Here is a 15901-nt window from a genome sequence, read left to right on the forward strand (position 1 = left end):
GTTGTTGCTGCTGGTTGCCCCGCTTTCACCCGAGAGGGTCTTCCCGACGATGCGGTAGCGATTTTTAAAGCGTTGCTGCCATCCTGTGCCACCAGTGAATCTGTCTTTACCTAGCGCGGTTGCAAACCACTTTGCCTTTTCCATGAGCATTGGGCCGTCAACAGTAATGTTTTTTGCCCGAGTCTCCAAGAACCAGGCATACAGGACTTTCTCAACCTTATCGTATTCCGGTGCACGCACGCGACACGCTCCAAAACGGCGCACTGCGCTGCCTTCGCCTTCACATCAGCTTTGTGGTGCAGTAATGTGCTTAAGGTGCTCCGAGGAATTCCGAATTCCTTGGCAACCGACGACTTCTTTTCGCCGGCCTCCACCCGTCGAATGATAATATCTGCCTTCGTTGAGAAATCCAACTTCTTACGTTTTTTTGCGTCCATGGCTCCGAAACGCACGACCCGGCGGCGCAAAAACAAAACAAACACACACCACACTTCGCGAGTTTCCCAACGGAGCAACCACTGCCACTGGCCAAGCGGCGAGAGCGGACCACTTCGCCACTCAAGCTAACAGGCTCAAGCGCGCAGAAACTGGATTTTCCTTCCTTCTCAACTGTCTCTCGCCCGCAATCTCTTGCTCGCGTTCTTTACCACGCGGCTGAGGCGTCCAAGGTCTTTCTAGCGACGCGATGGAGCCTCTCTCTCTCACCGAGCGCGGGAGCGCGCACGAGAACTCGTCGCCGGAACCTTCCCAGGAGGAGCGGCGAAGCGCACTTGCAGGGGCGCTTGATGTGCGGGAGTGTTCGAAATATCGCATGTGGCGGTGACCGGGAGTTTGATACACGTGTACAACAGCGCTGTACTTTTGCATGTGATTTCCAAGGGGATGTTTAGACTGTTCGATATCTACAATAATTCGATATATCTGAGTTCGGTATATCCGGGATCGACTGTATTCACAAATCAGAGAACATCCGTCATTAATTGAATCCCCCCTACGTAATGCCTATATGGCAATGTAGGTACTCTGTAAATAAATAAATAAATAAATGAATAAAATACACCCTGCCAGTAGGGAGCCATGTCCCACTACAAGCAAATAGAAACAGAGCCATTAAATTCTGTATCCTCCTGAGCACTAAATTGATAGTTCAAGGCTCCGAGTTGTTCTTGTACTGCAGTATATTAATGGAAAAAAGAAGATAGAGAGAGAAGCAAAGCGTAACTAAAAGAAGTTCACTTACTTTTTTAAGAAGTGGCAAGAAATGCATAGTGAGAAAATGCGCGCACAATTCAACAATGAAAGAGCTTGTCAGGCAGTGCCACACAGCGAACTGCTTTGGCTGTGTCACTTTGCCGGGAGGGCCCCCACAGTGGTTAAGGGGGAGCGCGATAGTGTTAAGGAACCCTATTTGCATCGCCTTCAAACCACGGAAGCATAAAGACATTTCATTTGCGATGCACGTAAAGGAAAAGTTTCCACTGCTTGCGTAGGCTGCAAAGAGCAACAGTGATGTCAACGCTAGGGTATGAAGTGCCAGAGCACACGTTTGTTCACTACGTCCGTTATTAAAGTGTCCTTGTGATCGTGTGCATGTGTGCAAGCACACGTTCTCGTTCTATGTCAACCCACCCCAGTAGTCTAGTGGTTGTGAGCCGTAAGGTTGCAGTGGATAAACCTGGTCGTGGTGGCCACATTTCAATGGAGGCAAAATGGTAGAGGCCCATGTGCTTGCGTTTAGGTGCACATTCAAGAACTACGGGTGGTCCAAATTGTGAAGCTTTCCATTACAGCGTCTCTTGTAACAATATAGTTGTTTCAGTATGTAAGATCTAACAACTATTATTGTTATTCTATAGTTCGAGGACAGAGGAAAAAAAATAAAGTAAGCGGGGCCGCCTGCCGCTGTCCTTTGGAGGTCATGCTGGGAAAAGGAAGAGAAACAAAGCAATGAATGCTCCTCCCTAGAGCCAGTGTGACACGTGAAAGCAAAGAGAGCAGCCTATTCGTTCTGAGCATCCACTTGATGACTCCACTGTTTCGGGCACACTAGTGTACCTTCTCGTAATTTGCACTTTACAGCAATTCGTAACAAGGTTCCCATTTAGTCAGCTTGAACCACTGAGATGTAGTGGTGTTTGTGAAGTCTGATGGTTGCATACGCAGTAGATTTGGGTTCAATGCCTATTTTGACACTAACTTACCCAGTCTCATCTTCTACTAATTCGCTTTGTTTGGAGGGGCTTCTGTGAGAAATTTGGTGTCAGTCCAAAGCATTCTCTGACTCGTTTTCATTCTTTGCAGCCATCACGATTTTTTTCTCATGGATAATGCTATTTCTGACATCGAATTTTCTAGCACACAACTCCTTAATGTTGTCGAGATAGAACCACCATGTACAGTACTCACGGATTGAAACAGAACAATTTAGAGCTAAGCAATGCACATACTTTTGTTTCCACTGTCCTCACTTTGGATCATATTGGCATGATTTCAACTCTCACACATAGATCAGTGTCAACATTACATTTAGAGACTGGATTCATTGCAGCATGATGTCATTATCTCAAGCAATTGCACAAATCAGTCATTATACTAAAAAATTTGATGTAGCATTTGAATACATGAGTACTGTAAATGTAACATGCAATTATTTGCAATATGTATTACATAAGATAAGGAAGTGGGACAAGTCATCACTTCGCGTCATTGCTTCATGTCTTGATAATTTTGTGTAGTATCCAGAGGCATTAAAATCTAACCTCTTATCTTTGTTTTTCTCGATACTTTATTGTTTGATAGTGTAGCCTCTCATTTTGTCAATATATGAGTGTGTAGAAATCTTGTTTGCATCTTTGCTTTCACGCAGTACTTCTGTTTAGCATTGGTTGTATAATGTTTTATTTTACTTCGGAGCCTAAATGCAAGCGTCCTGTTTGCAGTCTGTCTGGGGATCCTACTGGAAAGACTTTCAATGGGGGTACAAGTGCTGTCACTCCTTAATAAAGAACTCGTATTGCACTGGTGCCAGTGGGAAAGAAGTACAGGCGATGGTAAGTTTTCTTCTTTAAAAATGACAACTTGTTTCATTTTATTTTATTCAGATACTCATGTTGTCTCTCTTAGCTGTTGCACTTATCGAATATTTACAGTTGTGTATGTACATAACTGGACATTCAATCCAAAGCAACAGAACCTGCAGGAACATATGGTACTGTATTTTTCTTCAGCAAATTTATATGTGTTGAAATCTAATAGGACATAAACAGCCTTTCCATTTTCAGTGTAATTAGCATGGGGTAAACAAAGCAGTGGTCTTAACATATTTTATGCATACAGGAAATATTTGTGGCATTTTTTTCTCTTAGAGTCAAATTCAGAAACCGGAACTAGGTTGAATTTCATGCAATCGTAAAGGACGCCGAAGTATCTTTCAACTTCTAAAACAGTTGTAATTCAAGGGGGGCGATTTCTGGTTGTAACGTGAACTCAAAGAGAGCCATATCCTGCTACTGTTTCAATAAAACTGAGCCACATTCACTAACACAGTACTGCATCAACATTAATGACCAACAATCTCATCCTATCTGTTTCATCTGTGTCCTAGTCTTTGCTATTGCGTTTACATTCCACATTTTTTTTTTTTTAGGCTAGTGCACACTTACTGAAAGATATCATGTTGTAGGGCAAAATTCAAATATAAAGAGTATGAGGCTCACTTTCGTGCTTGTTTTTTGCTTCTTAATGTTTCTTATCGAGTTTAGCAGTATCATGCCCATCTTTCTTTTGAAGATGGTATGTTTGAAATAAGAGATTATATGAAATGAAGATATTGGGAAGGGATCTATTCCTTTGAGAAGAAGTCATCCTAAATCGCATGGCATAAAGTAGGCCCAGCAGAAAAGCTAGAGTGATTTGGAAGTTTTTCAGTAGATGCCAAGAAGAAGAAAACGCTGCTGACAGTCCAGAAAAGGGCACCTTTTGCCAGGATGCGCCACTCGCTCTTCCCAAGTTCACTCATCGCAATTACACCTGACGAAAGCACTAGGGAGATTTAATTATATCCCAAATATTGATATATCATACGTTGAATAATTTCAGAGCTGTTTTGCAAGCTAATTTAAGATGAAATGAAATGTTCAAATTTATAAAATTTTACTCTTGAATGCCGACAAAAGTGGACTTTGTTGATTTCAAGCGCAATATAGATTTGAGGTATTTGGAGTGAAGGAACACTCTGGCAAAAAATTGTTGGAGCAGGCCCCACCAACTGTAAAAAAGTGCATTTTTTTAGTTTCATTTAAAGTGCAATCAGCTCTTTTTGATAAAATACACCACATTTTTCTACTGCTGTCAGATTATTCAGTTGGCTCATACATAGTACGTATCTGGTTGGCTGAAAAGTGATAGGTTCTGGGATGGTTTTGCTGGGTGTGGCATTCTGCTGCTGAGTACAGTGTTGCAGGCTCAAATCATGTCCACAGTAATTGCATTCTGACAGAGGCTGTATGTAACAATGCTTGTGTGCTTATATTTTGTTGCACGTTTATGAACCCTGGATGGATGGAATTTGTTCATAGTTTCTAGTAAGGCTTTGTTGCATGTTTTGAATTGTATTGGGAAGCTTTTAGGCAGTCTATGAGCTGCCAATTTTATTTTAAATTGTAATATTGTCTAGAATGTTTGGCAGCCTCCTTGGGGGTGCTGCCAATCGAGCATATTACGGTGTGTCGGGATCTCGATATGTGCGCTATCAGAGCGCACGGAGGCAGCAGAGTGGTTCAACAACCGAAACACTTGTACATTTATTCACTTGCTTTTATGACGATGATATTGCGAGCTGAATCAAATATGTCAATAGGACACGCTATACAACCTTATACAATATTCGAATACAACACTTGAACAACATAAGAACCGTGGTGTCGCCAACGATCGACTCACCAGGAGAGATTCACAGAAAATGACCCGTGGTAGATATACCGCAGGAGACGACTGTTGACGCCAGCCGCCAATCCTCAGAAAAGAAAAAAAAAGAAAACACTGTCTAAAGTTTTTCGTGCACCGGCCTAGTCTTTCTCCCGCCAGTCGCACTGCCGGCGCCAACTTTTAACTCTCATAAGCCCAGTGACACTTCCAGTTTGGCGGCTGTTAAACCTGAATCCTGCTTTTTCACGAGACACGTGTGCGCCACGGGGTGGAAGCTGCTTTACAAGGGGTGAGAGCACCCCCACAAGTACTAATCTATTGCTTGCCTACAGGAAAATTTTTTTGGAGGTGTAATAGATATTGTGTATCCTGCATTCGTGAGCCAAAACAACCATCACAATATTTGTCACAGTTTGAATTTGGCTTTCACTATACATTACACTCGTTGTATCTGAGAGGCTATATTGAAACATAGGTTTTCTTGTAACACTTCCAGCAAGGAACTGCTTTTCCCTGCTCTTGTGAAACCTTTGTCAACTGTCACAAGTGTGCCCCGCCGCGGTGGTCTATGGCTAAGGTACTCGGCTGGGGCGGCTGCATTTCCGATGGAGGCGGAAATGTTGTAGGCCCGTGTGCTCAAATTTGGGTGCACGTTAAAGAACCCCAGGTGGTCGAAATTTGCGGAGCCCTCCACTACAGCGTCTCTCATAATCATATGGTGGTTTTGGAACGTTAAACACCACAAATCAATCAATCATCAACTGTCACAAGTGTGCCTTGTTTAGCTAACTGCATAATGCGTGATAATTGGATGGTGCACACATGTCCTTGTCTGTAAGACATGGAACATGTTCATTCCAATTTGTTTGTGTTGCATTCCTCATTGACGAACTTTCCCAAATGGCAACAATAATATATTCTCCTGTCGAATAACAATATTTATTACAACTTCTTGTATCCTGTATATTTTTATGTGCATTTTTATGAACTTTAGTGATATAAGAGGTGTGTTCTAAAAGAAATCTAACTCTTGCTCTAGCATCTTGAGTGCTTATGTACAATATTATAAACACTGTCCCCCTTGAGGCAGCATCCTTTACTTCCAATATACTGTTCCCATTGTTTATTCAATTTTTGTAAAGCTTTCTGCAGCACACTTTCTGGCATGTCATGAAGATATTGTGCCGCGTTCTGAATCTACTGTGTAGTTTGGAAAAGACATCCTTCCAACACTGTTTTAAGCTAGGTCCCGGGAATGCAGTGAATAGAGCTCAGTGGAAATGTGAGTTTTTTTGCTAAATAGCTGCAGAAAAATTTATGTGTGAGCTGGCGTATTGACATCGTGTAACACCAATCTCGTTTCTCCCAAACTCAGATCTGTTACTGCACATGGCATTTAAATGCTACAATTTTCTGGTAGACTTCCTTGGTTACTATCTGACCAGGTGGTATAACATTCTCATGAACAATGCTTTTGGCAAGGGGAATGTGGCAAGGGGAATTCCCTGCGCTCTAAGTAATGATTAGGCTTGTGCGAATAGTGAATTTTAGGTTCTAAGCACATTCGAAGCGAATAGTGATTTTAGTCGAATAATTTCAAATTTCAAATTGGATTTGAATGGTATATATATCACATATTATAAAGAAAAAGGGGCATGTTTGTCAAACATATATCTTTTTGAATTGAAACAAGGCCTGTGCAAACGCTTTTTTTTTTTTTTTTTGCATCGAAGGAAGCAGCAACAACTTTGAATAGTAGCAAAATTTGACAATTGGTACAGTCCTAGTGATAGCCAGTAAAATATGGTACATTTTAAAATTTGGTATACTTAGAGCATATTAGTCGGTGTAATGAGCTTTTAAACTGAAAACAAAATAAACAAAAAACAGAATCGATGTGAGGGTAATTCTTTATTAAAACCTTGAAGTGGGGCTTTGCTGCAGTGCGGATTTCTACTGATTATGTGTTTTGACTGCTTAGCACTACTTTACTACAAACCACTTTCAATACGCTTGGGTTGGTGCTTTCACGGCTTAGCACCTTTCTACTGCAGTGGAACGACCTTTAAGCGTTACACGCAGATTAATATGCACCTATTCATTTGTTTTGGATAATTCAAAGTTTTCAATAATTTAAATTTGATTACAAGTAAATTCAAATACTGAATTATTCGTTCAAATATTTAAAGCATTCAAATATTCGTGCAAGCCTAGCAATAATGTTTGGTTGTACGGTTAACAGCTGGTCCCTAAACTCAGGAGTGGAAAATTCAGCCGCCTCATAAATTTGATCATTCTAGCGACTATAGGCGGCGCAGCGGTAGGTCGAAATAATGGACGAGACGGTGATGTCGCATGCGTACACATCAGCATCGCAGAGCATTTGTCATGACTACTGAGAGACCTAACTGCGTTGCAGTTTATCACTATGTGACAGCTTCGGAGCACGGTTACATGGCACCGCCTGCGTTGCTGAAATGACTGAATTGCACGGCATAATAATCCTTGTGCCTCTCTGTGCGCCACCTCATTGAGGTTACACAGGGCCCTCTCCACTAACCCCATGTGCGCCGGAAACCAAGTAATAGTATGCGAAGTCATGTCCTTACCCTGCAGCAGTCTGTAAGCCGGTTCGCTAATAACTCCCCTCGAGACGGTTTTAACTGCAGAGCAAGTCACTAAAGACTAAAAACTCTTAAATCAGTGAGTGCTAGGGCAATAGCCACCTGCTCAGCGACCCCCGGATCTTTGGTATGAATGAAAGCGGCATTTTGAACGCGCCCTTTGCCATCTACCACCACCACCGAGTAAGCATATTTTCTTTTAATCTATGTTGCATCAACAAACGCGGACTCTTCCTCCTAATCCTTTGCCTCGCGGAACAAAGCCTTAGCTTTCACCATTCACCTCCCGACATTATGCACAGGGTGCACGTTTCGTAGAAACGGACGAACCATGATATTAGCCTTGATGTTCATGATTAACTAGTGTTGGCGCACGCCATCACGAGTCACCACCAATTCTTAATTCACTGTAAGATATACCTACCAGCTGGCGTATCTAGCAACTGCCACTCTCTCCGTGCTGTACCTGAGCCTCGGCAATTTCATCAAGAGTATTATGCAAACTCAGCTGCAATAACATATCATTTGACGTACTCGCAGGCAAACCAAACGCCACCTTTACAGCTTTTTTAATTAAAGCTTCCAGTTTGTCTATCTCTCCCCTTTTCCAATTAAGCATAGCAGCTACATACGAAAAATGGCACAAAATAAATGTGTGAACCAAGCGCATCGCACCTTCTTGAAATCCTCTATGCCTGTTATAGACATCCTTTAGATAAGTCTTATGGCCTTCTGTGTCTTCTAGGTAATATGCTGAATAGTTATATTATTCGTTCAATTTGCTTCAATTACCAAACCAAGGATGCTAATAGCATCAACTTTTGGTACTAATGACCCATTGCTAGTACGAATTGGGATGCAAGCCCCAGCTTCTAGTACCCAATTCTTTGGCCTAAGACCTACCTGTGACCTACCCGGCAGCAGCAAGCACAGGACCGGGTTAACTGGCAGAACGTGGGAGAGGCCTTTGTCTTGCAGTGGACGTAGTCAGGCTGATGATGATGATGATGACTCCGAATTTTTAGTGGAGCTCTTAAGTCCCATAGGATCCAAACTGTTTCCTGTGAGCGTTACCACCTCCTGCAGCCTACCCTCAAGCTCTCCGCCACCCTCAAGCTCTCCGTCACTAGAAGAGCCGTTGTCCCAAATTCAAGTCTGCCAGCACCTGTAGAATCAAGGAGCGTCTGAGATTGGTGAACGCTTTTTTCACATCAAGTCCAAGTAGTACCTTAGTGTCCTTTGTGCCCGCAGGGGCGTCTGCACAAGCAGGTGTTCGGTGTATAGCGATACCACGGACACGAGCTAAGGAGGGGGAAGTTTCGACCCCCTCTCACACCCAGCCGTGCGTGGCTTTGCCGTGTCTGGGTAAAAGGGGATCTTGGGTGTTTAGCCGAAGCCGGGTGATTGGACCTTTAAGGCCTCCCGGCAGAGGCAACACACCCCTTTGGCCCGGCTTACATAGACAGCATCCCTGGGCTGACCCACCCAGGGCAAAACAGCAGTCATCTTTTCCTATCTCTCTCTCTACCTACACCTTCGTCTTTACCTCTCACTTAACATCTTTCTTATCTTCTCCTCTCTTCTAGTCACTTGTAATTTTCCTGGCGGCAAACGTGACTCTGGCATGTAGCACCCAGAGTAGGTAAACGTGCTGCGAACCACGACTTTGCCAGTTACCATGTTATTCGCCATAGCAAAAGCACATAAAACATTTTTTTCTGTATTTAAGTTGCATCATTCAGGCGATAAATAACCGGTGCTGTCGCCAGATCAAGGGGTGCGTGCCGTTACTTTATCTGGTAGAGCACGTCTTGAAAGTTAGCTGAGAAGTCGGGGCCTAAACCTAACCCCATCTTGAAAAAAAAAGAGGAGGTGGGGGAGGGTGCGTAGCAGTGTTCGAAAATTTCTTGGGCTTGCTTTAACCTGTGCAGAACGCTGGTTAAGCCACCTTTGCCGCACTACCCCAGTGCCCTGCGGAAAAATGCATTATGATTTGGAAGGGGCGCTTAACACTACGCAGTCACAGGACACAGCGCATTTTGTTCAATTACTCATGCGTGTATACGCCGCATAACAGTGAGTACTATTATGATTGCTGACTTCTAAAAAATATTACATGCAATCATTTGGAGTAGTGTATAAAATTGCTGGCACCTTAAAATAACTGTCAGTTTTTTTTTTTTTTTTTTTTTGTGCTACCCCTACTCCTCAGTTTCACTAATCCCCTGAATTTCAAGGTCGCCAGCTTGGCAGATCCACATTTAAATTCGCAAACTCTGTCAAAGTATTTAAAAGATGCAGCAGTTGCTAATGTGGACTTTATCATTGTTTGCTAAGGGGGGTGGTACAAAATATAATTGAACCACTTTTTAAAAGGCACTGATATAAGAGACAAATAGGTATAGGAGACCCCTGTATGCCTATAGTAAAATACGGGCTGATAAGAAAATGCATATAGGGTACTCTGCTTATAAGAGTTTTGTAAAAAATGGGTGTTTTTTTTTCCTGGAACTTGCTCCAAATTTGCATTTAGTGCTCCAAATTTGATCTTTTGTGATAAAAAATGGGTGTTTTTTTTTTCCTGAAACCTGCCCCAAATTTGCATAGTGCTCCAAAAACTAAATTTTGGTGCTCCTAAAATTGCTCTAAATGTTATTTCGGCTGTTGCACCCCTGCAGGACGAATCCACCACCCCACAAATGAAAGTACGATCTTGTGTCGAATCTCTACATGTCGACGTGCTGCAACGAGTGGGATAGGAAGGGTCTGTAATGAGAGATAAATTCAAGTTTAGGGCCTGTTGCCATAGTCTCTCCCCTTTAGTAGTGCTATGGACATACTTCCTTACATGATAGGGCGCATTAAAATCACCTCAACTATAATATATTCAATCCTGCGATCCCCCATGTGAAGATCATGCCTTATATACGCCAGCCTTCTACTAATGAGTGTTGCAAGCCCTCTGCCCTGCTCATTATCTTTAACCTCCGTTCTGAAACCGGTTAAGGTTACGCTTGACATCAGTTTCCTGCAACATGGCAACCTGAGGTTTCACACTGCCCTTTCTAACAACTGCTGCAGGGACGCTTTCTTATGGTTGAACCCCCTACAATTCCACTGCCAAATACTAAATGAATTATTTAATGAAGCCACCATCTTAATTATGTAAATTTGGTTTACTCATGTTGAGCTTAATTCTAATAGGGGATTCGTCCTGGTGGGCCAGTGGCAGAGCGTGCTCCCACTCCATAACAGGAACCACCATCTCGTTAACATATACAGTCAAACCTCATTATAATAAAGTTGAAGGGAGAGTCATAGTTACTTTGCTATAACCATTAGTTTGTTATAGCCAATATTCATTACTACCAACAATTAGCCTGAAAGAGAGAATGTACTCACCACTGAATATTACAGCAGCCCACTGCGCAGGAAAAAACAGTTGTTGGAAGATAAAAAACTAGCAAAATAATAAAGAGCAATGCACTAATAAAGAGCAATGTGCTCCTCGTCAGCCACATTCTCTTTAGAAACCTCCACAGGCCTTGGTACTTCAACCATGCCATCAAGTTTGCTACCCTGACCTAAGCTAGCACTGTTACCGGACCGGAAACTTCTCTTGAGTTCAGCTATCTCTTTTAAACAAGCCCTTCAATGGCTGGTTTTTCAGCTATGATTCTTTATCTTCAATTGCCCAATCCTTTCTTTATCCCGATTACCACGCACATGCTCTTGGCTTTGCTCACGAGTTTGGCCAGTGACGGGTCCACCCTTGACCTTGTCAACTCAGTTGGTACGCCTTCCACCTGCATTGCCGCCTCCACCAATAAACGCAGAGCGGTTTCTTGAGGCTGGACTCCCATACGATGGCCGTCGTCCCAACTATGAACGGTTTCAAGAGCGCGAGTTTCTCCCAGAGCGTTGAGAGACGCTTGCCAGCTGCGCTGTCTCGACTGCTTCTTGCTCCGCCCCTAGTTCCGCCCTGGCTCGCTCCTGTCGGCGAACATGCCCGGCGTAGGGAACCTGGTACTGTTGTCTGCATCGCTAATCCGCTGTCAGGTGTTGACCTCTATAAAGCTTGCAACAATGCTCATAGTTATGGTCCTTTGCAGGATGCCCAGCACCGCATCCCCGGCATTCAAAGCAATCAGGTGCAGGACAGACATCCGCCCCATGTCCAAGCTTCACACACACATAGCACACGTGGACTTGGACTTGCTTGCGGTACAAGCAACAAAGGAAAACGGACCAAAGCTTGCTCATTCCTTACAAAATTGGGGACTCTCAAGCCATCCAACACAATGATTACCGAGCCGGCATTCTTGATTTTTTTTTTTATGGCTAGAGCCAGTGGATTGCGATCATTAACGATGTTCCACTCAAGGGCAGCAGGTTCATCCATAATGCAACAGAACCGAAAGTTGGGATAGTTGAATATGCATGGTATAACTGTCGTTTAAGCGCACAAAGAAAAACAGAGGACCCTGTTCTTTTGTGTTTTCTTGTGCGCTTAAACGACAGTTATACCATCCATAATGTCCACGTGGCGAATGACCCCTTTACACGTAGTGGGTGGGGCAGTCTCTTATACACTCACCTCAAAAGTCTTGTCTGCCATCCTTGCTGACCTTATTCTGACATAGCGTTCTGCGTCTCTCCTTTTTGGCGTACTAGCCACTGAGATAATTTGCATGAAGTTGGGGCAGATAACGTCTTCTTTATTCTGCTCAGTAGTGAGGCCTGCCGCCTCGATGATAGTCCTGCTCACAGTTGTGAAGCTGACTTTCTCCAAATCAATCCACCCCGTGGGCAAATGACTATCTTGATGTGTTCTTCCAGCATTGGTGGCATTCGCGATGCCTGCATAATGCATTGCTTGATTGCAAAGTCTCTGCGCTGTCCATCTATGCACTGTCGTTCAGCCAGCTCACCTTGTGAACCGTCATCATCTGATAAAGGCTTCGTCGGAAGTCTCGATTTTCGGTTGGACACTGTCTGCCATCTGAGATCTTCAGTGAATTTCTCTGCCGACAGCACTTCCCCTTTGACTTGCATAGCTGCCATGCTGGACAGGCCTGCCAGATGCTGTGCCTAGCGCTTGGCCAACGCGGCAGCAGCACAAAAATTGAGATAATCTCCAAAAAAGCTGTGACCCACCTCAAAGTTCGATATCTGCCAAATCCCGTTGTCTTCATGGATCTGATAATGTCAAATATGCAGCACACAGTGACATAAATGCTGGGGAAGCATCGGCAAAAGATGAAGCCGAAATGGACGCGTCCGCTCACTTCAGCGACAGGCATGATCTAGGCAGCAATTGTTGTCTTTTATATGAGATGTCTCTTATAAGCAGTGTGTCTCATATGCATTTCATTATCGTTGATTGATATGTGGGGTTTAACATCTCCAAACCACCATATGATTATGAGAAGTGCCTTAGTGGAGGGCTCCAGAAATTTCAACCATCTGGGGTTCTTTAACGTGCAGCCAAATCTGATCACACGGGTCTACAGCATTTTCGCCTCCATCGAAAATGCAGCCGCCGCAGCCGGGATTCGATCCCGCGACCTGCGAGACAACAACCGAGTACTTTAGCCACTAGACCACCGCGGCGGGGCGCATTTTAGTATCAACACATTTTACTGTAGGCACACTCGTGTCTCTTATCCCCATTTCGCTCGTATATCAGTGTCTCTTATAAAGGGGTTTGACTGTATTCAGGTGAGCAGATTATGCATGTGCTCACCTCAGTAGCTGAAGCCTGCCAACAAACTGTCTGAGGGAAACATGACAAATTTCAGTTTGATATCCGAGTCTGCCACTGCACAAGCTGGGTGGCCGCGGTGCACTTCCTCTGTAAGTTGGCAAGCTATTCCAAAAGCTCAGTTTCTTTTTGAACACACCTCTTAAATCAAACACTACAGCACAAGACCATAGACCGCCCTATTTGATGTATTCACAAAACACATTTATAGCACAAATGTTGTCATTCAAAAATGAAAACATTGACAGGTGAGCTTCTCAAGGTGATTGCTTGTTTGATTCTAAAATCAGCTTGCCATTATGGTTTCTTTCTTATCTGAAGCAGCAAGTGCCACTGAATGTGTTGCTTGTTAAACTACAAAGATAAAAAAAACATTATTTTTCTATCATTGCATGTAGGACGGCAGTGCAATGCTTTTGCCGACCAAGATAATGGAAGCTCCTGCTGACGGCAGTGATGCTACCCACTATGTCAATGCGGATGATAACATTGACAAAAAAGTTGACCAAAAGGATGGCGAGATGGTCGACGAGAAGGTCAAGTCACCAGAGGAGGAAGAAAGCAGGCAGTCTTCATCAGAAGAGCAGCAGAACGAACCTTCGCCTGTTACCTTACCTACTGTAAGTTCCTTGTGTATTCATTGTGCCTTCATGTGTGATTGCAGTGATAGTAAAATTAGGTGTAGAAATCAGATCAGAGAAATCTGTTCCAATGAATAGCAGATTTTGCTAAAGAAAATGTGCAAGATTCCAGCACTGTCAGGCTACCATGAAAAGTTTTAAGCATCAAGAAGTGACTGTAGTGACAAATTTTTACAAAACGAGAATGAGAGAAAGAATAATAAGGGGGTATTAAAAATGTGTTTTGGAATTTTCGATTTAGTGTAACTGTCGATAGACAGTCTGAGCTCCACACGAACTGCCTAAAAGTTTCAATAGCCGGAACTTCTAGGTGAAATGCCTGAAAAGAAACATCTGACTTTGTTTAACATAAAAAAAAAGGCAAGGGGAGGGGGGGGGCATAAGCTTATCATTTTTTGCTGCTTGAACATATGCTTGCCTAGTCTGTAACATCTATCATCATCAATTATTACTGTAAATAGACACGATAATGGTAAAAAGATGCAAAAATTTGGTTCAGGTGAACAATTTCTTGCATTTTTTGCTAATGTATAACATTTTTTGATAAACAAGCATCTTTTTCAAATGTAAAAGTAATTTAGAGGTGGTTGTTGTGTTTAACACTTCACAAATCCAGAATTATTAATTTCTCTTTGGAATCCGCTCATTCAATAAGCATGATATACGCATTTGAAAGACAATTAATGTTTCTTGAAGGACATAAATGTAAAAAATGAGTGAAATATAGCAGAAAATTGGCTTCTCTTCAGGCTTGCAGTTAGTTTTGATGAAGGTATTTTAGCAGTAGCAGACAACGAGGATGATCTTTATCAGCATTTCTTTTAAAAGGAGGTGAAGTCTACTAGTCGCTAAGCCTGTTCATTGTAAACATATATTTCTTTATAATATTGTAGTCTAGCATTCTGGCTATCGTGGCAAGAAACCCCCCCCCCCCTTTTTTTTTCTTGCGACAGATAATCGTATAGTCTACAGTAGTGTGCCCATTCTAGCTGTATGTTCATGCTGAGCTTGTCCACTGGAGGTGTAGGTTAAATGGGTTTCATTTACACATTATATTTTATAGTCGCAGGACATATATCTGTAGTTCCCCAAAACTCTGTAATGGGGCATAATATCAGCGTGTCAGCATTTGTGTGTGGTACATTTTCTTGGGTACACACTCATTATGCCACAGTCGTACTAAACATTTGTGTGCCGTAAGGTGGTCATTCTGCCTTCTGGTGGAGGCTTTGGATGTCAGGTATTTATGTTTCTAATCGAACTGAAAGTTTCGTGATCTGTTTCTAATTCATGGCTAAGCTGCTGTTTTCCTAAAGATGACACTATGGCTAAGGGACACAAGGTATTACTGTATCACCACAAAACTTATCTTCAAAAAAAAAAAAAAAAAACTTCACGCACTACGTTTGTTGTTGGTTAGTGTGCCATGTTTATTATTTTATTTTTTGTTTTTCTTTTAATCGGTGTGAAATCTGTGCCAGGTTGCTCAAGATTTGTGTACACTGGAACCCCGTTCAGATGTTTTTCAGCGGTCCGAGTAGGAAAAACGAAACAGCCAAGAAAACGCAAGAGTGAAGAAAGCTCTGAAAATGAATGAAAGCACAGGCCCTTTGACTACAAACAATTTATTTCGGCAAGGAGCCTGAGACTTAAAATATTCAAAGATAGTTGGCTGCTGCATCTTTCGCTCGCTGGTAACCACCACGCGTTTCTCAATAATCTGGAAGGCCACATTGCTTTCAGCGTCGCTTTGGTGTGCGACGTACCTGTGAAGGTAGTCCAGTGCCGCGACGGCTTCTGTAAAGTTGAGATCGGCCGACTCCTCTGCCAACTCTTCAGAATCGCGTTGCTCGTGCTCACCGTCATTATCGATGTCCCCGTCTTCAGTTGCGCAATGATATCTGCGATTGTCTGGCACTCTGACATCACGACGACAGCATCCACAG

At 43.0% G+C, this 15901-nt stretch overlaps 1 protein-coding gene across 1 annotated transcript in view; it reads left to right on the forward strand.

The window, feature by feature from the left end:
- Positions 1-15901, forward strand: part of LOC119175909 (Pre-mRNA-splicing factor Slu7) — a 47022-nt gene that overhangs the window by 22128 nt on the left and 8993 nt on the right. Inside the window, exons 12-13 of the mRNA XM_075877048.1 lie at positions 2940-3050; positions 13713-13934. Coding sequence (XP_075733163.1) covers positions 2940-3050; positions 13713-13934 — 333 coding nt within the window. The remainder of the gene's footprint in view (positions 1-2939; positions 3051-13712; positions 13935-15901) is intronic.

Source organism: Rhipicephalus microplus, chromosome X, assembly GCF_043290135.1.
Source record: "Rhipicephalus microplus isolate Deutch F79 chromosome X, USDA_Rmic, whole genome shotgun sequence".
Taxonomy (NCBI): domain Eukaryota; kingdom Metazoa; phylum Arthropoda; class Arachnida; order Ixodida; family Ixodidae; genus Rhipicephalus; species Rhipicephalus microplus.